The sequence below is a fragment of the Atheta coriaria genome, unplaced genomic scaffold (genome assembly GCF_025399875.1).
Source record: "Atheta coriaria isolate IRGN ID8LTWV9N9 unplaced genomic scaffold, Caltech_Dcor_3.1 hic_scaffold_9_pilon, whole genome shotgun sequence".
NCBI lineage: Eukaryota > Metazoa > Arthropoda > Insecta > Coleoptera > Staphylinidae > Dalotia > Dalotia coriaria.
In genome coordinates this window covers 5,248,086-5,271,305 of record NW_027045451.1, presented here as the reverse complement: position 1 = coordinate 5,271,305, position 23,220 = coordinate 5,248,086, and the positions used below count along the sequence as shown (strand labels likewise).

At 35.3% G+C, this 23,220-nt stretch overlaps 5 protein-coding genes across 9 annotated transcripts; 1 reads left to right on the top strand and 4 right to left on the bottom strand.

Annotated features, from left to right (window-relative positions):
• Positions 1-1,433: 1,433 nt before the first annotated feature.
• On the top strand, positions 1,434-3,344 carry LOC135799878 (putative gustatory receptor 28b). The gene is made up of 3 exons (XM_065313102.1): positions 1,434-1,440; positions 2,694-2,965; positions 3,056-3,344. The coding sequence occupies exons 1-3, from the start codon at positions 1,434-1,436 to the stop codon at positions 3,329-3,331; spliced, it is 555 nt and encodes a 184-aa protein (XP_065169174.1). The 3' UTR covers positions 3,332-3,344.
• Positions 3,345-5,165: 1,821 nt separating this feature from the next.
• LOC135799198 (uncharacterized) lies at positions 5,166-10,565 on the bottom strand. 2 transcript variants are annotated; one of them, XM_065312215.1, is made up of 5 exons: positions 9,852-10,565; positions 6,212-6,534; positions 5,742-6,138; positions 5,530-5,676; positions 5,166-5,458 (listed from the first exon to the last, which is right to left on the bottom strand). In XM_065312215.1, exons 2-5 carry the CDS (start codon positions 6,513-6,515, stop codon positions 5,359-5,361), a joined length of 948 nt encoding a protein of 315 aa, XP_065168287.1. In that variant the 5' UTR covers positions 6,516-6,534; positions 9,852-10,565; the 3' UTR covers positions 5,166-5,358. The 2 variants fall into 2 exon arrangements, with proteins under 2 accessions (XP_065168287.1, XP_065168288.1); XM_065312216.1 differs by lacking the exon at positions 9,852-10,565 and adding an exon at positions 7,483-7,616.
• A 1,501-nt stretch (positions 10,566-12,066) lies between these two features.
• LOC135798496 (tripartite motif-containing protein 2-like) lies at positions 12,067-14,514 on the bottom strand. Its single transcript, XM_065311350.1, has 4 exons — positions 14,157-14,514; positions 13,707-14,103; positions 13,313-13,636; positions 12,067-13,259 (listed from the first exon to the last, which is right to left on the bottom strand). Exons 1-4 carry the CDS (start codon positions 14,333-14,335, stop codon positions 12,258-12,260), a joined length of 1,902 nt encoding a protein of 633 aa, XP_065167422.1. The 5' UTR covers positions 14,336-14,514; the 3' UTR covers positions 12,067-12,257.
• A 133-nt stretch (positions 14,515-14,647) lies between these two features.
• Positions 14,648-18,639, bottom strand: Eb1 (microtubule-associated protein RP/EB family member 1). Of its 4 annotated transcripts, none has more exons than XM_065311351.1 (5): positions 18,492-18,639; positions 17,526-17,835; positions 17,127-17,370; positions 15,417-15,667; positions 14,648-15,354 (listed from the first exon to the last, which is right to left on the bottom strand). In XM_065311351.1, the coding sequence occupies exons 2-5, from the start codon at positions 17,790-17,792 to the stop codon at positions 15,295-15,297; spliced, it is 822 nt and encodes a 273-aa protein (XP_065167423.1). In that variant the 5' UTR covers positions 17,793-17,835; positions 18,492-18,639; the 3' UTR covers positions 14,648-15,294. The 4 variants fall into 4 exon arrangements, with proteins under 4 accessions (XP_065167423.1, XP_065167426.1, XP_065167424.1 ...); XM_065311354.1 differs by lacking the exon at positions 17,127-17,370 and adding an exon at positions 16,036-16,276; XM_065311352.1 differs by having other exon boundaries at positions 18,498-18,639.
• A 341-nt stretch (positions 18,640-18,980) lies between these two features.
• Positions 18,981-20,728, bottom strand: LOC135799008 (uncharacterized). The gene is made up of 2 exons (XM_065312018.1): positions 20,574-20,728; positions 18,981-20,526 (listed from the first exon to the last, which is right to left on the bottom strand). The coding sequence occupies exon 2, from the start codon at positions 19,840-19,842 to the stop codon at positions 19,063-19,065; it is 780 nt and encodes a 259-aa protein (XP_065168090.1). The 5' UTR covers positions 19,843-20,526; positions 20,574-20,728; the 3' UTR covers positions 18,981-19,062.
• Between the last annotated feature and the right edge of the window lie 2,492 nt (positions 20,729-23,220).

Genomic DNA, 23,220 nt, shown 5'->3' with positions numbered 1-23,220 from the left:
TTAGTGCAGCAGCTTCAGCATACACTCTTAATTGTCTATTGCCAAAACTTTTACGTGGTGTGCTCTCAACTAGTGGTGGAGCATCTAAATACCTACAAATTAAAAATACAAGTTAAATCAATAAGTATTAAAATATTCTATTCTGTACCTTGGTGAAATATTGTGAAAACTCTCTTCTTGATTAAATTTCTTTGCCCATCTTGTCATTCCATCATAGAATGTGTCACAATCAATTTCAGGATCAATGTCATCTGGATCTAAGGACTCTTTTAGTTTCTGAAGGTCTGACCTAAAGTAACAGCAATGATTACTTCTCTACTGTCTCATTATTTTAAGAATAGACTTACACATTCGCTTCCATATATGGCTTGATGTACTCGACAAGCTTTGATACAAGGACTCTTCCTGTGCTATAGTCATCACATGCCTCATATATATTTCTTATTGCAATGTCCATATCATTTCCTGCAAAATCAACGCAGTATTACACACAAATTTTAAAAAAAACAATTTTTATTGGTAATTTTGAGGTTATAAAATGATTAAATTAGTAAATTAAATAATTACCTTCTGAAAAAGTACCACCAGACGCGTCCTCTGAGTCCGACATCGTGAGATTCAAGTCTTATCACCAATTTATACCGTTTAACAATGTTTTTATCACCGAAATTTCTCTTTAAATCGCGAATATTTTGAACTTTCAAATATATGACCGGTACAATCGAATTTATAGGTTCTGAAGAAGCCTGTTATAACACTGTGTGATTTGATTTATTTATAGTATCATGTTTATATGAAAGAGTGTTAACAGTTGCAAAAACTGTTAAAATGATACAGATCGAGAGAAAAGTGTCCGAACGGTGATGTTTTAAATAAAATTTGATGCGTAACAACGTGTAACAAATGATAATCGCACTAAACAAACTGTTTTCTATTCAAATTACATGCAAATGAAATGTAATAATAACGAAATACTTTAAACAAAACTTAACTCAACATATTTTAACCAAAGATAATTTAAGATAGGAAATAACGAAAGAACTGCGCATGTATTATTAAGCAAACAAAGATGGAGTCAAGCAAATGAAAGAATCGGAGGACGTTTAGAGATAAAACAAACAAAACAATTTTGACCTCTGATTGTCTTTCACATTGTCATTGATTGTGTAGAGTATGAACTCGAATAATTTCACACAATAAATAGAGTCCGACCGAAAGTGAATTTTAGCCGAAACCGAAACCGAAACCGAAATTTCGGCCTTGCAATCAGTTTCGGCCGAAACCGAAACCGAAACCGAAACTAATTTACATAAACATATTTTTCTACTTTTACCTACATATCGCCAGTTTTTCCACGTTTTTAGATACATAATCCATTTCGGGAGTAAAGTCCTCGTTTAGTCACTTGATACTTAATGTATGAGCGAAGTAAGATGGCAAGTAACGACCGCCATTAGCCGCGAAGTTAGCCGAGCGACGCACGACAATTAACGAAAAGTGAGTTTCGGTGGGGCTGAAAGTTTCGGCCATTTTGGCCGAAACCGAAACTGAAGTCGAAACTCGAATTCTTGGCCGAAACTGGCCGAAACCGAAACCGAAACCGAAATTTCGGTCGGTCTCTAACAATAAAACATTTATAACTGCTATTTACTCATGCGCAAAGGGTTAGTAGTTATAGATTGAACCAAAATGGCGTCCCGTGCTTTTTACCATATAAATCAAAATGAAAGTGTTAAAATTTAGCATCTGTCATAAAACTAATGATTTATGGCATGAAATCTACTTGTAAACTAAAAAAGTTTGTTAATGTCAACTGTTGGTGATAGATAATGACGATTTGTTCCACCCCAGTGTGACAATTCTCTTGGGGACGTTGTACATACGTGTTTTTATTTACCGTTCATGCAATTACCCCGCGGTAATGAAAAAGCCTGATAATTTACAGGCTTTTTTTGATGAAAACTAAATCAAAAGAGAATTAGTCATTGACTCTCTTTTTTACGTTTACGATCAATTTTCAACTAAATTACCATTAAAAAAAACAAATTATCTTAATTTTTAGATTATAATATACTAAACATGATGTTATTCATCACATTTAATAAAAATGCAAGCTAGGAAACATTTTTCCGAGCGTACAGCTTCATGGTTATATCAAATCAACGTAATTTTGGGTCTGTTACCTCCAAAAACTTTTATTTCTGCGTCAAAATACTACACATATTTTATTGCAAGTCTAACCACAATATTATTTGCATATTCTTTATCTCAAGGCACTGATGGCAACGATTACGGCTCACAATTAGCAACACACGTTGTCCTGACGCATTTATCATTTATTTTAATGTTTATTTCAATAATGGTAACTTATCTACGTGTACGCATATCAAATGGAGGCGCCATCTTAAATTTACTCACGGAAATCACCAGCATGGATCATAAATTCGAGAAAGTTTTAATTCCCGGATGGAAATTTACGATTGAAGTGATTTTTGGAATTCTGTTAACAGTTTTCTACGTGATTTTCGAAGAATATCAAAGAAATACGTTCCATATTCACGCCACATGCAGAAAATTGTTTATTGCATACAGTGTTATCCAAGGACTGCAAATTAATTCGTTTGGGATTCAATTCCAACAACGTTTTGGTGAAATTAACCAACTTTTAATGAAAAAATTGATGTTTTCAAAAGGTATTAATGGAATAAAAGTTAAAAGTCAATCGCAGAGAGAAGAAACTAATCTGGAATCATCAGATATCTACGAAATGTTTTTGACATTAGTGAATACAGTCCACGAGTTTAACCGAATCTTCGGTTGGCAGATTTTATTCCTGTGTGGAACATTCGTGCTCTGTATTCTTCACGTCATTAACTTGATGATTGTCGTATTGAATTTTCATACTTGGGACGAGATTTACATTGATTTTTGGGTTATGTTCATTTCATATCTACTCACCACGTTGGTAAGCAAAGTTATAACCTTAAAATAGATTAAAATGTAGTTTTAAGGTTAAATACATAATACATAACCTATACTTAATTTATTTTGACAGATGTTGTGTATACCATTTGCGTCTTCCTACAATGGCGCCGCCGATGAAGCAAAACTAACCTCATTGTTAGCCTACTCACTACTAACACGAAAACATCAACAAAACAAACATTTCGCCGAGTCTTGTAAATATTTAGAGCTTTTAGCCAATATTCCTTGGCCAGGATTCTCAGCTGCAGGATTTTTCGATGTTGATCACACAATGTTGTTTACGCTTTTTGGTTCAGTAACTTCATATCTAATTGTCCTGATACAACTCAAGGACATGAGCATGTAACTTCAAATGGAAACACGCACGCAACATAAACATAGATATTATTATTATATTATAATGTCAATGTTCTGGTTTTACCCTAATTGAAATAAAATATTAATAATTTTTATAGATTATTATTTCATTTGTTATAACATAACACCACAAACTGTACAAAATAAGTGAAAGTAAATTCGTAAATTTAAAAATGACTTCTATCAAGTTACGCTCTCATTTAGACAGTTCCAAAACAAAAATCACTAAAAAATTCACCATTGACTTCCTGCAGCCGACGTATTTCCTGTCCACCATTATGGGCGTGGCTCCCAGGTATAATTTTCAGTTAAACAGCCTTAATCCATCAATTTTCTACAACTTTATAATTGCAATCGCGATTATTGTATTGTATATAATCGGAATATCTAAAAAATTCGAAGAATATCGAAGGATAAATCATCCTACACACACAGTAACCAGTTTAGTTTCGGCAACTATATCATTCCTCAGTTGTTTGACATTGATTTTTGTGGTGGTGTCTTTTACCCACGACATTTTCAATCAATGTTTCATAATTTTAACCTGATTGATTCCAAAATGGATTCACCTAACCTCAAATCAACACAAGTTATAAAAATGTACTTGGAAATCATTTTATCATATTTGTTAATTGCTGGACAAGCAATTTATAACCTATGGATTAATCTGCGTAATACTGGTTCGATTGACGTGTCGATAATCGTTAGAAAACCGCTTCTGTTTGTCAACATGGCGGGCTGTCTATTAATCCGCCATATTGCATTACAATTCGCTGTGAGGTACAAGTATCTAAACCAACAGTTAAAATTATGTACAAATTATCATAATGATAATGATAATAGATATAAAATACAAAATGTCAGCATGATATTCTGGGCGTATATGAAACTGCATGAAAACGTGATTCTTTTCAATCGTATTTTTGGTTGGTCATTTTTGATAATCGCCGCAAATTTTGTAACGAGTATGTTATTTTCTGTGAATGTTATGGTGATGGAAATGCATGTCAAAGTACACATGGATGTACATTCATGGATGAATCACGGGTTGCATATATTAGTTCATATTGTAAGCAGTAGTGGATATATAACCTCAAATTTAGTTTTTAATAATAATTTATGTGGTTTTAGATTATGTGTATTCCATTTACACCGACTTGTAATGAAGTTGCTGTGGAAGCGAAATATACTTCATTATTGGCTTATGTTCAGTTAGCGCATATTGAAACGCTAAAAATAATTAATGATCCACAAGAATACAGAAGGGAATTAACAGAGGAGGAAATTAAACAATGGCGGCGTGATTTGGAACCATTGGCGACGGTACCATGGCCAGGTTTTAGTGCTGCGGGATTTTTCTGTGTTGATAACGCGTTGTTATTTGGTTTGTTGGGTTCCATAACGTCTTATGTTATTGTTTTAATTCAATTGGCAGATTTTGGTCTTGAAACCTGATGAATTTTAAAAATTGTTAGTTACAGTGTTTATAACTCAAGAACTGCTGGACAGATTTTGATGATCTATGATTTTTTGGATTCATCTTCGCTCCGAATAAAAGAAAAACTATTAAAATATTGAAAATTGTGATTTAAAAGGTGTTAAATATGGGATGAAAGTTTGTATAGAGATTCAATCATAGTAATAGTTAATAACTTCATCCTAGATGGCGCTTTAGTGCATTATTAGCCATTCTCATTTTTTTTTAATAAAATTTCGAACCGTATTGATGGAATCGACAAATTCTACGTTCAAGAAACAAGAAAGTAAAATTATAATTTAGTAGGTTATAAATATGTTGCACGTTTGTTATTGAGTGTGAATAATTAAGACTGGATATGTTTTAATTTTCGAAATAAATATAACACATAAAATGACTTTCCAAACACGTGTGCAGCCATTCTCAATAAATAAACAATACGACTATCTTTGCACGGCTTAAAATTATAATTACACAAATAAAATTTAAGGTTATGACTAAAATCAGCGTGTGTATATTAATACTAATCCATAATGTTATTATTCGCTGACGTGATTCGGATCGTAGGTAACTTCATTGTTTAAAATGGCGACCTCATCGCCATCTTGGACTTCTGTATCATCCATTTCTTGGTTTTTGCTGAGGAAATGAGTCAAATATTAAAATTATTTGCTTGAAATTGTTTGATTTGGTGTTTAACATGAACTAACCTATATTTATTGTGATTCTGCACAAATAAACTCTTTGGACAATCTTTTAAATACGGCCAACACTCAGCTGGGCCTGATTTTCCATTTCCTGCTTCTTCTGCATCAACATACTCCTTCATTAGAACAGAATATGGTGATTTACTTGCACTAAAAATACATATAGTACACATTTGAGGTTATAAAGTTTTTATTAATATAAATTTGTATCTTACGTTAGAAATAACTTCAACATTTCCCCAAACAAACCAAAATTATTCATCGGATGCGCTTGCACTTCACAAATCGCTCGTAAAAGACAAGCTTTGCCATCAAGACCAAAGTTTTGGATGAATTCCTGTGCGGCAACGTATAATAAAGCGCGTTCGCCGCCATGAAACATATCCTTTTGCTTTTCACTCAGGGTAGGCGTTTCTGTTGAACGTTTACGCCTTGTATCTGTGCTACCAGTCGGACTAGCAGTGCTTGTTGTACCAGTAGCGCTCTCTAACATTTTCATAACGTACTCTCCCAACATGTTGCCTGCTGCTCTACCCATTGATCGAGCAAATATCGGTGGCAGAACACCGTAGGGATTTTCATTGTCAGTTAAACCTAGTTTATTAAAATCAACTAAAATGAAAAACAAACAAATTATTTAATTAATTTTTTTTCAGATTTTGTTATTATTTTAATTTATATTTACTTGTAAATGGAAGACTTATTGTCATATTTGAGAAGAAGCCATCTGGTGGATAGCGCACAAACGGCAGCGATAAAGATGGCGTGATGACAAGCGTAGTTCCCGGTGGTAATGCCAACCTGCCATCTGATGTTATCCATAATAAACGTTTTTGTCTTGAATGTGCATGATTCGTTGATTTGTCTTCTTCTTGAATATTTGGTAATTTTTTGTGCACCGAATGCGATTTGACAATTATTGGAGTATTTACAAGCAAAAATAAAAGTATTGTGCCATAAAACCAAGGTTTCAGTTTTCCACTGTACATTTTCACGTGTTAAATCAACCTGGAACAAGAAAAAAATAAATCTATATAATAAAATCTATATAAAACAAAGTCGGGTTAGTTACAGCATTTATAACTCAAGAACGCGTTAACAGATTTTGATGATCAATGATTTATTGGATTCGTTTTTAACCCGAATAGAAGAATAATTATCAAAATATTTAACATTATGATTTAAAGGGTGTTAAATAAGGGGTAAAATTTAAATCATATTTATTGCTGCATAATTGATGCATAGATGGCGCTAAAGTGCATTATTAGCATTTCTGATTTCTTTACAATAATATTACGAATTTCATTAACAAATTCGACACATTTTAAGTTCAAAAAACAAGAAAGTAAAAAATTAATTGCATTTTTACAAAAAAAAAACTATGGGGATAAAGTTGCAGGCAATATAAAACTAATCATTGGTATCTTATTATGCAACACACACTGCATTAAACCGATAAATAAGTAAATCTAATACAATAAAAACGTCGTTTTAAATGTTTTATGATGTGATAATTAAGGAATGGCATGTTTAAGAATATATTAAACAAGTTTGCAAACCTAGTGTTGACTTTTAAAGACTCTAAGTATTTAATTCAATTGCATTCTTGATTTTTACTTGTTTTTTACGTTTTTATTTACAATTCCATCTGGAAATGGGCACAATTAAATTTCTTCACTTTGTACTCGTACTTTACGATAAAAAATGCTAATATACAAGGCGTAAAATAAATAAACCTAACCTCATCTAACCTTAAAATTACTATAAAGCCGTAAATACAAATCACACAATTATTCAATTAATTATTCATCGCAAGTGAACAATCAAACGGCATCTAGTGAGTCAGTAACACGCGATCGTGAATTTAATTCGTTATCGAGGTGCGAATGCTATGGATATAATGTCTTGTTTGTATTGCATACAAAAAAAAGAGCATTCCGTGCGTGTACAACGTACATTTTTCAACGTGCTTGTTTCCCGACGCTTGACACTCGCCATTTGTAACCGGTAACAGTGTAACACACGCACATGATTGTGTTTTGTTTAATATTCCGCATTGAACTTGACCGACAGGCGTATTTAAATAATTTAAATATAAAACGATACAAGGCAGCGCAATAAAAGTTGATGTCCAAGCCAAGTTGGTGTCGTCGCTTATTTTTGGTCTAGTTTTAGGCTGGCTTCGATTGTCGGTTCGAAAATTTGCACACGCAACCGGTATTGGCACATTTACACGCACGACGAGGTCGGAAATTTTTTGGTTTTTGCGAACACGCAAACGCTCCGAATTCGATAATCACCAAACCGTTGCTTTCGATACGTTTATGTAATTATAATTGGCTAAACGCTCGTTAATCAATCGAAACACGTTGATTCACAGTCACATTTCAGTGTTTAATTTATTCAAATAGGAAAATAATTAATTTTTGGTTGTTTTGATTGAATTCCTATTAATAACCGCACAAAAAATGTAGATATGTATAGTGGGTTGCCTATAATACATTTTAACACTATGTTCAGTACTTATATGGCAACTCAAACTCACTGTTTTTTATGAGGTGTTGTTTCTTACTCTTCTGAAGTAAAACTGATCACTACTGACTTAAAAACATAGTTTTCAGTTAAATTCATGCGTTTTTAGTGCATAATTTATGCATAATTAAATATTAGCTAATAAAACAATAAAAATTATCACTATTACTTCCTAGTGTAAGTAAAATCAATATAATTGAGTGTTTTCGTTTGTTTTCGAGATTACTTTCACTGTAATCCTCGTTTTTGCACTATTTTTGCACTAATTGCGCTCATAATTCTTTTGTTTTTAAAAATAATTAAATAATAAACTAACACTAAGCTGATATTACGTTAGAATCAGCTAATTTTGTTAATTTTCGCAAATACAATCAAAGATAATTGCTTAGTAGATCTTGTTTTGTGCGAATTCATTGATTTTTAATAATGTGTGTTAAATTGGTTGCATATTGCCGGCAGTATACAAAACTGTAAAAGTTGTAAAAGTGGAAAGAAATTCTTTCTTTTCTTTTATGATTCCACTCTATTATGATTGTGCACGTCGACATAATACGACATAATATGGTTATTACATTAACTAACAAACAAACAAACAGGTGAGTTAACAGTTAAACTCTTAAAATAAGTTCATTCGGCTTGAATCAACGTGCAATTACCGAAAATAATGCATTTTATATTTAAATATTTTCGTAAGCAACTGAAACTTGTGATATAAACGGAGGTAAACAAGTTTAACATGCGCGTGTCACTTGTTAAACATTGTTCTAATTAAAACAAATAAAAAAGTGGCCAAGTTACAAAAATAAGATTTTTTTTAGTATTAATGTTTGACCTGGTGTATAGCTTTAAGGTGAACTAATTATTATTTTGTTGGAAGCGTGATAAATCATGCAAAATTTAATTTAATCACCAAATAATTACTTTATTTATCATTTTGGGATTCGTGTCAAAATGGATAGCTGATAATTAATAACTGTGTGTATTCATGCGCCATTTTTTTTAAACAAGGCGGGCCTACGCTATTAATAATTTAAAATTTTAATAAGTATCTATTATTTTTTCAATTTGTTTTTGCATTAATAGGAAAATAATTATTAAATCAACAAAATATTGAAGATCAAAAACTTTGGGAGTGAAAAATAGATATCCGATAAGGTTATGTTGTTTGACGTGTGACATAACCAACGATATTTCAGTGTACTTAATATTGTGTCTTTAATTTTTTTACCTTTTGACTTTTTTAAAACTTTTTTTGACTTTTTTTTTAATAAATCGTGTAAAAAATGCCTCATCAATGAAATATTAGATTTAAAATCACCAAAAATAATTGACAATACAGATACTCTATAATTACATATTGCCTCTTACAGAATTAACCTCCAAAATGACGAAAAGAAAGATTTTTGAATCATTTTTTTTAAATTAAAAAATTTTTTTCCCAAAACATTTATTGATAAAGTGTGCAGGTTGTCATGACAACTAAAAATGCAAACATAGTTGCCTATAATACTACGAGTCAAATAATAAAAAAAACGAATCAATATGTAAATATCAAAACGATTAATCATTCCTCCGTAATTATCAGTTTGTTGAACGCACGTTCCTGCATGCGTTGCATGGAAATTAATTCTAATCACTAAACGCAGAATCAAACGACTTAAGTGAGTCTTTAACTCTTTGGTACTCTAAGGAAGAAGAGTTAAATGTAGTAATCGATTCTGCACGTGCTTCGCGTTCGATTTCTGGTTTCAAACCTGATCTTTCCGATATGTAACAAACGACGCCATACTTACTTATCTTGAGCGCTATTTTCTTACGATAGAGATTCCAGCTGGGACCGACTCCGATGATATTTTAGCACCACATAAAAGTCGTACACTTTAATTTTATCGACAGTCACGCGTGCTTAAAATTTCAAAAACTTTAAGTCAAATTGCTTTGAAAGTCACTTTAGTTTTTCACTTTTTTCGCGTTCGCAAAGAACTTGTAAAACTTAACTTCCATCGCACCTGTTTCGAATATACACGTTCAAGTCCACATCAAACTTTATTCTGCGCCAAATGTTGCAACTTTGTTGCTGCCGAAAATTTGGTTACTGTAACTTTAAAACCCGATGAACAAATACAAAACAATTAACGGTGATTGTCAACATTGATTGATATCTCAAAGCAAAACAAAAATTAGTTTCAAAATCCGTTAATTTCTTCAATTCCCCATAATGTCACTTAAGTCACTTAACATTTGAGCTTCACATGTTTTAAAGAGTTTCGCACGCGACTTTGACGACGAGTGCCAACCGAATAGGTCGCGGCTCGTCGCGCGTTCCTTACTTAAGTCAAACCGCACTTGACTTACGTGTGTGCAACGCGAGCGACTTGAGCGAATCTTCGTTACTTTCGTACTTGTCGTCGTTTTGGGTCTTCGTTTCGTCAGTTTTGATTGACGGCGAGGCGCAGATGACCGTCGCGACCGGCGCGGCGCTACTCCAGTGACCGAGAGAGTGCGACGATGATCACATGGTAATTTATACATCATGAGCTGTGCGATAAAACAAAACGCGCATGCAAAATGTGGAAAAAACGCGCAAATTGCATTTCGAGACCTAAATAGACAATACGAGTTATTTGGGTTTAGAACAACCTAGGCAACCAACGATACACGCATGAATAGGTTACGCATAAACTAAACGATTGAAAATGCACGTAAAACGCATTTTTTTTTATTTTAATTGAAACTTGAATAACACAAATATGTTATTTGTGTTTATGTAGTGCAAGGCTACTGTTGTACGGTTTATTCACTATTAATTATATATTCATGTTGCGTTCGACCATTGTTTCCCTACACCTACTGTATTGGCGCACGTTGTAATTGATTGTGCTAATAATTTTTCGTTCCTGATACGCCTTGGCGTGCGCAGAGTTCAAGTGCTAGTTTGATCGATAAGTTCAAGTTGATTATGCATGGTGTCGATCAGTGCCTAGCGTCGATTATAAATTTGCGTGCCCAACGCGTCATGAATATTGATATCGTTTGCAAATTTGCCCATTTGCCTATTGTGTAATCTGGGTTGCCTATATGCTAACAATGACATAAATGGCAGCCATTAAACGTTTACGGATGTATTTATGGGCAAGGAAATTCAATTGAGGGTACATCAAGTGCAAAAAGTTAAGTTTTACATGGATGACCGAAGTGAAAACCTGCGAGAGCTATTTCTGCGTATTTGTATACTACTAGCGGACGAGTTAATTGAAATTTTCCAAAAATAAAGTATTTTATGTGCAGATTATTGGTTATATTGAAAGATAACTTTTGTTTGCTCTCATAATTCTTCAAATTTTTATTGAGAAGTAATTTTTGACGTATAAAATTCAAAATTAACGTTTTTTGTCGTTTTGTAAAGTTTAGAAGTAAAAAAATTCAAAATTTTCGAAATTTCCCAATGAAATCACAAAAACACCCAAAATTTTAGTAAAATCCCAGAAATTCAAGTGAAATATTGTTTCTTTTGCCCTAACATAACCTCTAAACAAATTTACGAAGAATATAAACTATGATTTCATTCATAGTTCATATTTAAATATTCTGCACTGCACTAGATACCCCAATTTGTCATTTGATCTTTAATAAGTGCGCTGATCACGTAAATCAACCAAAAACCGCTTTGCTATTCGCAAAGAATATAATCCACCTCGATATAAATCTAATGCGTGGTTCGCGGAATTAATTCCGCGCGGCCTGCTGATCGCGCATTGTCTGCGTGCATTTTCACTTGTCTGTCGGACGTGTTCCGTCTTATAACTCCGGCCGTAATTTCTATATTATGCGCGATGTCGCGATGCGATCGCATAACAATGTCAGCGACAGTTAGCAGTTAGCAAAGCCAAAATACAAAACGGGCCAAAAATTGGGCTAGAATCATTTGTAAATTTAAGAAAAATGTCAAAAACCTGCTTTAAATGACTAAATACTTTGAAAATGCAGACATTTTGAGTCATTATACGGTTTTTTGGCATTCTATTTGCAAATTTATTTTGTACTTACTGAGAAACTTACAGTAATAATATAATCATTGAAAAGATTACTGATAAAACCAAAAATTCAACTATTTTTGACCAAAATGCAAATAAATAGCTCTAAAACATAATATTTTACATAAATAATATATATTAGGTTATGTTTGGATAATGTAAGTATTAAAACCTAACCACACTTTTGTTTTTATAATCAGTAACAATAACATCTGCCTTATTGTTAGTGCAAATCCCTGAAATAGAATTAAACTTATACTCGGAACTAGTGCACTGTACAAACTCCCCTTGCGGATTAAAAATCTGAATCCTCCTGTTCCCTGCATCCCCCACCAGAATAAATCCACCCTCATCAACATGCACCACCTCAGCAGATCTAAACTGCCCTTTTTGTTTCCCAAGATTTCCAATCTCATTCGTCCTCTTTAAAGTTTCAGCGTCAAAGATTTTTATGCGATGGTTGCCTACATCCGCTACAACAATAATCTTCCCATCTGTAGCGACATCTGTCGGCATAGATAACTCAGTTATTCCATCAACAATACCAATCATATTCCTAATCTTCCCTGCGGTTGACTCAACAATCAAAATACGATCATTTCCGGTATCGCATACTAATAAATCGCCATTTTTGTTGATTGCTATGCCATGAGGATTAGATAAACCCTTAGGTGCAAGATGGCGTTGATATACACCATCTTTATTAAACACGTGGATCATGTTCTTTACTTTATCGGAAACAAATATTTCCGATGATGAAATATTGCATGCGATTGATTGAGGACACTGCATGTTTTCGTCTTGGATTCTTGCTGTTACTTTACCGGCATCTATATCATAGACATAGATGGTTTTCATGTTGCATACATATACCTGATTGCAATTCCATGGTGAGCAGCAAACACCAGTTGGTTTCTGGAGTTTCTGATAAACAGACTTCGGTGTAAAGACTTTGTTTTTGTAATAATTTAAAAGCATCGCTGGAGAAGTTATTTGTGAACTACGTAGTTCTTCATAGATGAAATTATCTGTCGGTGTTGTTACTGGAAATGTAGGGGTATCCAGTTTGAATGTAGTCATATTGAATTGTTTGTAGTTGACAGCCAAAGAAGAGATTGTTTCCAGGATTTTGGCCAATCGGTGATGGAAGTCCATATAATTTATAACCTAACATATTTTTTGTGTTTTTAATAAGCTCATGACTTGGACTTATACTTTACCTTATTATGCGCTTTGGTTTCGTTTTGTTTCTTAATTGTATCCCGTAAATTAGATATATTTGAAGAAATGTGCATGATTTCCATACCGCCGGATTCGTGCAACAATGCAACCTCTTTCAAAATGGTGTCTTCCATGTTTTTCAACTCCTCTATTTTTTGACCCACTCCTAGTTTAATTTCTTCCACTAAATGATCACAATGACGCTTATAATCGGTTTGTTCAAATGTCAAACTCGTCTCATGTTCGTCTAATTGCTTTAAGAAATCAGGATAACGTCCAATCAGCTCATCAGCGTGTTGTGGGAAGCATACACCACAAAAATCCTATTTTAAACATAACCAAAAATTCGTACTATTAGGATTTTTTGACCAAAGAATTCAACTTTATGATTACCATCTTGCAATGTTGACATTTTACAATATTCTGCTGCTCACATACAGTTGTACACTTTGAGCAACTGACAGAAACACCTTTAGCTATAAATTGCTTCGCTTGCTCAACTGGAGCTTGCGTATCAGTCGAAACTTCTTCTGTTTCATTCGTTAGCAAAGTAATTAAATTGTTTAGGTAAATATTACTGGGTAAAGCATCAACGTTAACAACCATAGACTTTTGCTTGCACACGGGGCACTCAATGTAATCCTCATCGGTTTGTTGTTGCATTTGTTTCAAGCAATCATAGCAGAATGTGTGTTGACATGCCAACATTTTAGGGTTTTCTAGTCGTGATAGACAAATCCCGCATTCTACGAGTTCTTCCAAGGCAATGACGGATTCATAACGCCTTAACCTAAATAATATAACCTGTAATATTGTCACTAAACATAACCAACTTTAACTCACCTTCTTTCAACGTTAGCTCTCATTTTACCGTCACGATTGGTAGTTGAGAGGGTTTTCGACCGCAAAAGTTTGTTTTTCGCCGCTTTACGAGCTTGTTCTGCCTCCACAGACGGCGCAAACGTAACGGATGCTGGCCGAGTGGAAACCGGCTTCCTCGCCGAGAGATTTTGCATCTCCATCGCGAAAAAGTATTAACCAAATCCTATTTTAATACGCCAAGTGTTTTTTACACTCCAAACTCTCAAAATAACACAGTACAACACAAGATAAAAGTTATATGAATGGATTATTGGCTCGACTGAGCCTCAAATCATCAATTTGAACTAAAAACTCAACAAGATTAATCTTCGCGATTAGATAAAACCGCAAAAAACACAAAAATTTATTAATCAAGATAATTGCGCACTCGAATATTATTTATATCAACAAATTGACACAATCGTCTACAGGATGAGACAAAGCAAACTGAAATTAAACATGGCGAGTAGATCTGTTCATAAAGAAAATTTATTTCAAAGTCGTCCCTATTGCATGAAATGTTCAAGTCGGTAGCCCGTCAATGCAATAATGTGTGTGCGATCATGCGTATTCGCCCTCAAGATTTTCAGCGCATATTTCTTTACACCCGAATATTTATATAAAAAACTCTCGATTAAAATGTTGATTTCAAACATAACACAACGTACACGCGCGTACGCAGACGATTTACAAGTGTGTGTCTTTCACAAGCTAACAATAAAAAAGAATCCAATAGTCCACTACATCGTCGACACATAAAGAGTATTTCCAGCAGTAAACAACGAGGTGACGTGGTAGCGCTCTACGTTTTCGTTTTTCTTTGTTTCGTTTTCATGTTCAGTGTTTACAATCAATTTGTTAGAATAAAAGCAACGTTGGCGCATATATAAATAATTTAAGTTATCAAATGATGAAACAAACGTGTATCTATTGTTTCTCACATCACATCGTTTTTTTTTCTTTTGCGATAGCGAATGAACAAACAAGCAGCGCGCTCGCCAAATTTGACAGGAAAATGATTGGCTGTTTTGTTTGCCGTGTGTGTGTGTGTGTGTGTGGTGTATGTGTTGTGATAATGATACGGTGTGTTTGATTGGTTGTGGGGCTAAGAAGGGTGTGTCTAGTACTCGTCCTCCTCGCCCGCTCCGTCGTCGGTTTCTTCTGGCGGAGCAAATCCATCCTGAAATCATAATTTATAATATGTTTATTTGAATTTATTGGTAAAATATATGCTAAATTAACCTCTGTGGCGTAAAGCACATCAAGGATTTTCTGTATGAGTGGATTGCCCTCATCGGTCTCCTGACACATCACTTCAATGTCGCGCAGCTTTCCAAAGTAAAAATCGCGCTCCTTCTCGAGGCCTTCCATGTTGACCTTCAACTCGAGTAGTTGATTATTGAGGTCGTCTATTTTGCCGTTGTCGCCACGCCCTGCGCCGCCAATTGGTCGGCTAGGCGCGACCGCAGTCCGCTGTGGCATCACCTTCGGCACTGAAATCACCGGAGGGGCGTCAGTATTCAAATCGCCGCCCACACATAGATTCAACACTCAACAGTTATATATGAAATGTTGTGAATTAAATGTTTTTCTGTGTGTCTTTTGATTGTGTATCATGCAGTTAATGATAAAAAGTACAAGAAAGCTTCACATGCAGCGTGTTAGAAACCAAACCAAAAATTAAAACAAAACAAAAGAAACAGAATGATGGATGAGACAATTAGAGGCGTGGTTCTCGGTTTTGGTTTCAAATCCGTCCCGTCATTGGCCTAGCGTTCCGGTAAGTGGTAGTGGATTTTTTTTGTAGGAGAATGACACTTTTTCATATAGAGATGGAGGATTAAGAGAAAGGTGAACCTACTGCCTTTGGTGATGCCCACCGGCTTCTTGGGGGCGGCAAGCACCGGCGCCGGCTTGCGCGTCATCATCGTGACACCGCGCGGAGCGTGCGCACTATCGCCGCCCATCGGTTCGCCGCCGCGCATCTCGAGCGCGTTGTACTCGTTGCCGTGATAGTTGGCATCGTAGAACTTCTTGAACCACTGCAGGAATTCGAAATTGTCCTGGAAGCGGCCCTTCACCAGCCTATCGATCGGCACGATCTGCGAGAAACGAAGAGGGAAACAAAAGATGATCAAACGAAACGTAATGGCGACGGTGCGACAACAACAGAAAAAACGCTAGAAACGAATAATCAAATAAACAAATCAAAATACAAAACAACAAAAACAATGAATCACTACGTGGTGATGATGGTGGCGGGGGCGGGCGATAAGTCGACGATGATGATCTTCGTGATTTCGGGGAGTGGAAAACAGCGTAATACAACTCACATTGGACGATCACATAGCAGAGCGACGAAAAATGAATTTCCGTGTGAAAATGAAAGACTTGGATAATGGTGTTCACGTGTTGCCATGGCAACCAGTAAACAACTGTCGATTTCGTAACAAAACAACGCAGTGTATCACTGCATTCATAAGTGTGATGACTTTTTACTTTTTAACTATGTGGTAAAAACACCACACAGACAGGAAACTTGTGTGTAATCAGTCAGTTATCGCATCGTATATAATTTACAATGACGTGTCGCATTAAAACCACTTCAATAATCTCTAAGTCCCGTTTTTACGCACCGAAAACCAAAAATTTTAGTCAAATAATAAATTAAATCTACTTGAATTCAATTTTCATACAAATGTGAACAAAACCCAAGTAGATTTAACGCATAAATATGAAAAAAAAAAAACCAATCACCGCTCGTAAATAATAATAAAGAATTAGTTCGGTCGCCGCGCATTTGCAAGCGATATTTTCGAAATATGATTTGTTATCAGTCTCAACCAGAAAACACCATGGAAAATTAAAAAAAAGGGTTTTAGTTGCCTGCGTTTGCAGCAGTTTTCGCATGTTTCTCGTCTGCATGTGCGCTGAGGTGTGCAGTTGTATTACCTGGTCGCCGCACGCCATGCCCGTTACCCTGTCGGACGGCGGCGGCGGTGGGCGGTTGACGCTGCGGTGCGGAAATGTACCCGCCCTGCAGATTGATGGCGTTGCCCAGCTCGATGCCACCGCGCGCCTCCAGCGCGTCGTAATCTCGCACCTCGTAATTCGCGTCAAAGAACTTCTTGAACCATTGCAAGAACTCAAAGTTGTCTTGAAAACGGCCCTTTATCAACTTATCTACTGGTATCACCTAAATTTACCAAACATTTAAAAAGAAAACCAAACAACTGTGTGTCTACCAACACACACACAAAATCAAGTGCTACTTGGCTAGGAGGGATTAATCATAATCATAACACATTCATTGATTTTTGTACATAGGATATGTTTGTGGTGTTTAATTACCTTATCAACACCCATCTTTTTGAAGCCAGCTTGGAGGATCTTAAAGTTTTGAATGTACTCATGCTCCAGGTTGGTCTTGAACTTGACGCGCTTCAACGGCACGGAGTTGAGGAATAGCATGTCCATGAACTGGCAATACGCCGCCCCCGTGCACAACTCTTCAATCTTTCCGAAACTGCTCTTGAGGCAGTCGTTCACCCAGGCGAGCATATCATGCCGCGAGAGGTTCTCTGTGGTGACGTTCGTTGAGTACACGTTCACCGCCATGATTAACTAGGTTCTAAATTAACACCCCTTGTTCCTTTTTCACCTACAAGCAAAAACATATCAATAAATCAATTTGATCGACATGATTGTAGTCAGTGAACAATTGCAACATTGTTTTGGCTTCTAGAAACTTCGAACGCTTCCGATGACCATAACCTCTGAATTTATTTTTATTATGCTTTATTCTCAACGGATTAAAATGAGCAGTGTATGCAAATGTGATGTGTTTTACCGGTTGGAATGTTTGAAGATCTCGGATGCCGAATACCGTTAAACGTTTGCGCTTTTTTCGCCGTCGGCGGCACGGCGCAGGCACACAAGAAACACGTCTTTGCGGGCGTTAGCGCTAAAAATAGCGCCGGTCTTTGCGTGTGCGGCACACGCAAGACGAAACAGGGCGATTTGATACGCGATGCGCCAGCCCCTCGTTTGATTATTTAATTAATAATCGCGATCGTCAGGATGCTTCCGACGCACGCAGCACGCTACGGTCACGCTTGATGGTTCTTTTTCTTCGCTACTTATAGACGACGACGTATCCGCTTGTCTTACGAGTGTTTGGCGTTTTTTTCTAGGGCCGCGCGGATTTTTTGATTGTCAAGTTCACGCACCGCGTGCCGGACATTTTGTGCCGACGCGCACACAAGTGCGGGGTGATCAGTCGCAGGGTAAGCGAATAAAGCATGATTTGATACTCACGCAGACCTCGTTTGATTCATTGAACAGCACGCCGAAACGCCGGGAGTGGTACTCGCTGAGTTGTAGAAATTCACGACACTGAAGAATTTTTATAACTGACACATCGCAACACGCTCGCCGCTTGCTAGTGACATTTGTGGTCACTAGATGTTTGGTTGGTAATTCAAGGTTACGTTTGTTATTCAAAATGTTTTCAGTGGAAAAAATTGAATAAATGGAAGTAAATCTACAACATTGCTTCAAATTTAATAATATCATTTAATTTATTTGTGTTTGGTAATGAAATCCAATGTTAAATCAAATTTTATTTAAAAATTTCACGAGAATTGAATTGTTGGTGTTTGGTGTATAATAAGTTGCCTATAATAAATCTGCATATAGAGTAACAGCGTCTGAAAATACGTTACAAAAACAAGTTTTCTTATCAAACTTGATAAAAATTAAACACAATCACTCGAGATAAATATAACAAATATACTATCTTCCATCTTTCTCAATTTATACAGCTTGAAATTGTTTATTTGATTACACAAACCGCATTTTTGCAAATAATCATCGTGTTAAATATTCATTACTTAAAAAAACTCGAGAATATTTTCTTAACAAACCTATACGGCATTAAAATAATATCCGTGACACCTTTAAACATTCCCTTGAAAACTTTAGTGACCATATTAATAATACTCCCAAAGAAACCACTGCTTCCTTCTTCTTCTCTCATAATCGGATATTTACTAACAAAAACAGCGTCTGATTTCCCTGCCATGTCATTAACAGTCAAAGCATAGAGCTTCCCATCACAAACCAAAGGAGTTCCATCCATTAAAACGTCCTCCGCATGGGCCTTCTTCACATCAAACACGTACTTCTCCAAAACAGGCGTCACCTCATATTGTGTTGCAAACTGATCATCAACATACCAGTAATAACAGTTTGAATATTCTTTTCTCCCCTGTATCTCATCCGTCAACGCCAATTCAGTAAATCTCGACCCCATTGTGTTCTCAGACCACAAAGTAGCATAATTTGCATCTGTAGGATTCAATGTATTAGGAATAACTTCAATTTTCCGATCGTCCGATAAATTAGTTCCAAACAAGGTGGCAGATGGCGCTATCTCCCGGAACTTCTTCAAAATGGCAGCGTCTTTATGAGTGACAGCTTTAAACTCAGAAATCTGTGTTGCTACAGATTTCAACTCTTCAAAATCTTCTAATACAGCAGGAATCGGAGTAATTGTTGATGGTTCATTGGAAGTTGAAATGTCAAAATTCCGCATTGCAACTTTCAAGTTCTCAGGATCAATCTTTAACTTTTTCATGATACCTGTAAAACTCCCATCGACATTCATTGAAAATTTAGCTGTGAAATCCTTCCCAAGTTCAAGAATAGTAATGATATTCGTAAAAGTAACTTCAAGTTTCGCAATTTCTAAAATTTCCTTTAAATTTGCTTCTTCGTAAGTTCCATCAGCTAGAGATCAAAAAACTCTGATTCTCCTTTGTTTTGCACAGTATCCTGAAACTCTTCTGGGTCTATATTGACTAATTTTAGAATTTTGAACAATGTTTGACTATTGTTGTCTAAATGACCCAAGAAATTATCAACTGCTTTGCCTATGGATATTCCTAACAATTGTAACAGATTATAAGTTGGATGATATGAGATATAAGTGCTTTTAAAGTTGTTGTAAGACACTTCTAAGTCATTTAAAGCTGTATCAAAAGATGCAGTTGGAGCAGTCTCCAACATTCTTTGAATACTCGCTAATTTGACTTCAGGATATCGAATTCCAAAGTTTGTGCGAATGTAAGTGCTTGTACCAAAGGCGTTATCAATCATAAAATCCATAATCTGTTGATTATTCATTTCCATTGATAAGGAATACAATGTACTCCCTATAACGCCATTCTTATTAGGTTTATTAGGCTTTTTGGGTTGCGGTGTTGTAGATTTGTGCTTTTTTGTTTCAGTTAACGAAGTTAAAAGTGTCAGGAAAAGAATTCCAGTGGAAATCTTCATTGTAAAACTAAAACTTTGAATTTATCATAATAAATCATCTGAAATCGTTTATTTACTTACTTATTTGTAAGTTTTGTATGATTATCCAAGAGATTATAAGATTTAAGCACTTATTGCGTTACTCATTAGTTAATTTTTACAGTTTCATTATGCGACATGCTAATTAACTCATTTTTTATGTTTACGACCTAAATTTTCATGCTTCTGACGTCACACGACAAGATAACAATAATTTACAAGGGAATTTTAATCATGACACATTTGGGGAATAAAAATGACTAAATATTGTTTAAATATTTATTTTTACGTTGTTAATGTGTTAGAAAATACATATTGTTGTTACAGATATTAGATATTAATGATTACATATGTTAATTTTACATAAATCTAATCAAAGATAAAATGGCGCACGATGCTAATACAATTACATTATATGAGGTTATGTGAGCTGCAGCTGCAGGAGGTTTAACATTATCACTCGGTGGTACGCCATTTTTAAATCCAGCAAAATGTATTTTATCCTCCGCCATTTTGGTAGCTACTCCATATAACCTCCCACTGCAAACAAGCCCCGCACCTACTCTATAAGCATCTTTAGTGATCATTGCATCAATTCTAACCTCAAATTCATGTTTTGAATGTTCCACTTTATGTGCATCATAAATACCCTCAACAGTAATCATTTTACAATCTTTAGGATCAGTATCAGTTGCTGTAGTAAGCGCAGGTTGATTAACCGGAAGTAAATTATCCAATGTTATATTGGCATATCCGGTTGTATAAGGCACAATTGTGAAAACATCCGAAGATGTTTGAGCTGTACTGACTTCAAGAAATACAAATTCTCTCGTTGTGGGATCATTATAACTATCGTAGACATCATTTGAGGTTAGGACATGTCTCCTAGATATAATTGGAGCTTGCGCTGATGAATTTCCCAAAACTTTGGCGAAGTTATTCAAGATTTTTTCATATCCTTTGTAGGTTCTTATCGTATCAGGTCCAACATGATATTTTGTTAGTAGTTTAGTCAAAGTAGGATAACCTCCAAGGGATTTAACCAACTCTAGAACATTACCCAAGTTGGAGTTGTAAGCTGATTGAAGAACAAACGGTTTAGCAATATCAAAGATAGAATTCCTTGTGAGGTTAACAGCTTTCAATGCATTTTCTACATTGGTTTTACTAAAATTACCAGTGAGGATAAACTCCTTGAATTTGGTCTCATTCTGAGGATGATACAACAAAAGTCTTTGAAGTTCCAAGGAGCTGATATTCACAGCTTTGAACATGTTTTCTTTTTGTGCATCATTTAGAATAGACATAAGGTGATGATAAATCTGAAGTGGTGACACATTAAACTTCTTAAGAAGATCCAAAGTGTCTTTGATATCATCAGAAGAAGGCCTTTTATTAGATACCAATTGAAGAAAATCTGCATAACTTATCTGGTCTAATTCAAAGGTCTGGATTATGTCAGTTGGAGTCACACCATCAGTATTAGTCTCACTTGAATTACCAGTTACAGAATCCATCAGGAGATACGCTACCAAATTCGGAATCTTTGATTCAATAATTCGGAAGTTTACAGAAGCAATCACATGAGTTGAAAGGGTCACCGGAGGTTGAGGAGGAGTTGGTTTAGTACCATTGGTAACAATATCATGATTACCAGGTTTAACAGGTTCCATAAAGGTAAATGGTACCTTTGCAAAGATGATACTACTTACAGATTCTGTAAGTGCCACACCTACAAGCACCTGATCACAAAACAAAGGTGCTCCTTTGATGAAAACAACATTGGTTCCTTTGTTGATGTGCATCTGGTTGCTGGATTCTGTAGCGCTGACCAAAAGTGTTTCATTTTCATTTGGAGCATAATAACATCTTTGTAATTGACTAACAACATTACTAGACTTATTAACCCATGTTATATTATCGTTTGTTTCAAAGTTAACCAAAGATTTGTTAAAATTCATAACCTTAATCTCATATCTTCCTCGTGGTCCTTCAATAAGGAATGGTTTAGTGTATTTTGCAGACATTCTTGTAATTTCATCATAGATGGCGCCACTTGATATATACTTCCCTGTTGCAATACGTGTTGCCAACATCATGGGACTTACAATAGTCTGGTTATAATTATCAATCATAACCTTAAAATCTTGTACTGGATACACTTCGAGGAAATCAAACAAACTTTTTATAATACCAACTTGATTCTTTTCATATCCCACATGAAAGTTGGCTACTTCTCCAGTGATATTCTTCACAAGTCTTCCAAAATCATACAGGGTGATATTCCCTAAATATCTTAAAATGCACTTTTTGAAAAAATCAAATATTTGCTCATCGTTTAGTTTCAGATGTTTCTGTGCTTCCGGCCAGTTTGAATAGTTAGCATATTTGAACAAATCAATAAACTTTTCATCACCTACAGGGTGTTCCACAGTATAATAAAGAAGTGATAAGTCACTCACATTGATTGCTTTCATTGCCTGACCCATTTGATTCATTGGGTCGTCAATCATCTCATTAAATCTAAAATATTCAACGCTGGTGTTGATATGAAGAGTTCTTATGATTTCTTTTAATTTCTCTGCGTTGATGTTGGTGAAGTTGAGTTTTGAATGTACTAAAACCTGACTCCATTCCGCCAATGATAATTCATGGATGTTTGTGTTCATCACTAGTTGACTAGCGGGTA

What these genes read in the sequence shown, in the direction of transcription:
- LOC135799008 (XM_065312018.1), bottom strand. Translation starts at nt 19,842, where the DNA reads ATGAATGTCGATGGGAGTTTTACAGGTATCATGAAAAAGTTAAAGATT.
- LOC135798496 (XM_065311350.1), bottom strand. Translation starts at nt 14,335, where the DNA reads ATGGAGATGCAAAATCTCTCGGCGAGGAAGCCGGTTTCCACTCGGCCA. An exon ending in AGAGCTAACGTTGAAAGAAG is followed by an intron (nt 14,104 to 14,156) that starts GTGAGTTAAAGT and finishes TATATTATTTAG; the next exon opens with GTTAAGGCGTTATGAATCCG. An exon ending in AAACCAAAGCGCATAATAAG is followed by an intron (nt 13,260 to 13,312) that starts GTAAAGTATAAG and finishes AAAATATGTTAG; the next exon opens with GTTATAAATTATATGGACTT.
- LOC135799198 (XM_065312215.1), bottom strand. Translation starts at nt 6,515, where the DNA reads ATGTACAGTGGAAAACTGAAACCTTGGTTTTATGGCACAATACTTTTA. An exon ending in AATAAGTCTTCCATTTACAA is followed by an intron (nt 6,139 to 6,211) that starts GTAAATATAAAT and finishes TTTTCATTTTAG; the next exon opens with TTGATTTTAATAAACTAGGT. An exon ending in CAGAATCACAATAAATATAG is followed by an intron (nt 5,459 to 5,529) that starts GTTAGTTCATGT and finishes TCATTTCCTCAG; the next exon opens with CAAAAACCAAGAAATGGATG.
- LOC135799878 (XM_065313102.1), top strand. An exon ending in CATATCTACTCACCACGTTG is followed by an intron (nt 2,966 to 3,055) that starts GTAAGCAAAGTT and finishes TTATTTTGACAG; the next exon opens with ATGTTGTGTATACCATTTGC.
- Eb1 (XM_065311351.1), bottom strand. Translation starts at nt 17,792, where the DNA reads ATGGCGGTGAACGTGTACTCAACGAACGTCACCACAGAGAACCTCTCG. An exon ending in AAAAGATGGGTGTTGATAAG is followed by an intron (nt 17,371 to 17,525) that starts GTAATTAAACAC and finishes TGGTAAATTTAG; the next exon opens with GTGATACCAGTAGATAAGTT. An exon ending in GCATGGCGTGCGGCGACCAG is followed by an intron (nt 15,668 to 17,126) that starts GTAATACAACTG and finishes CGGTGATTTCAG; the next exon opens with TGCCGAAGGTGATGCCACAG.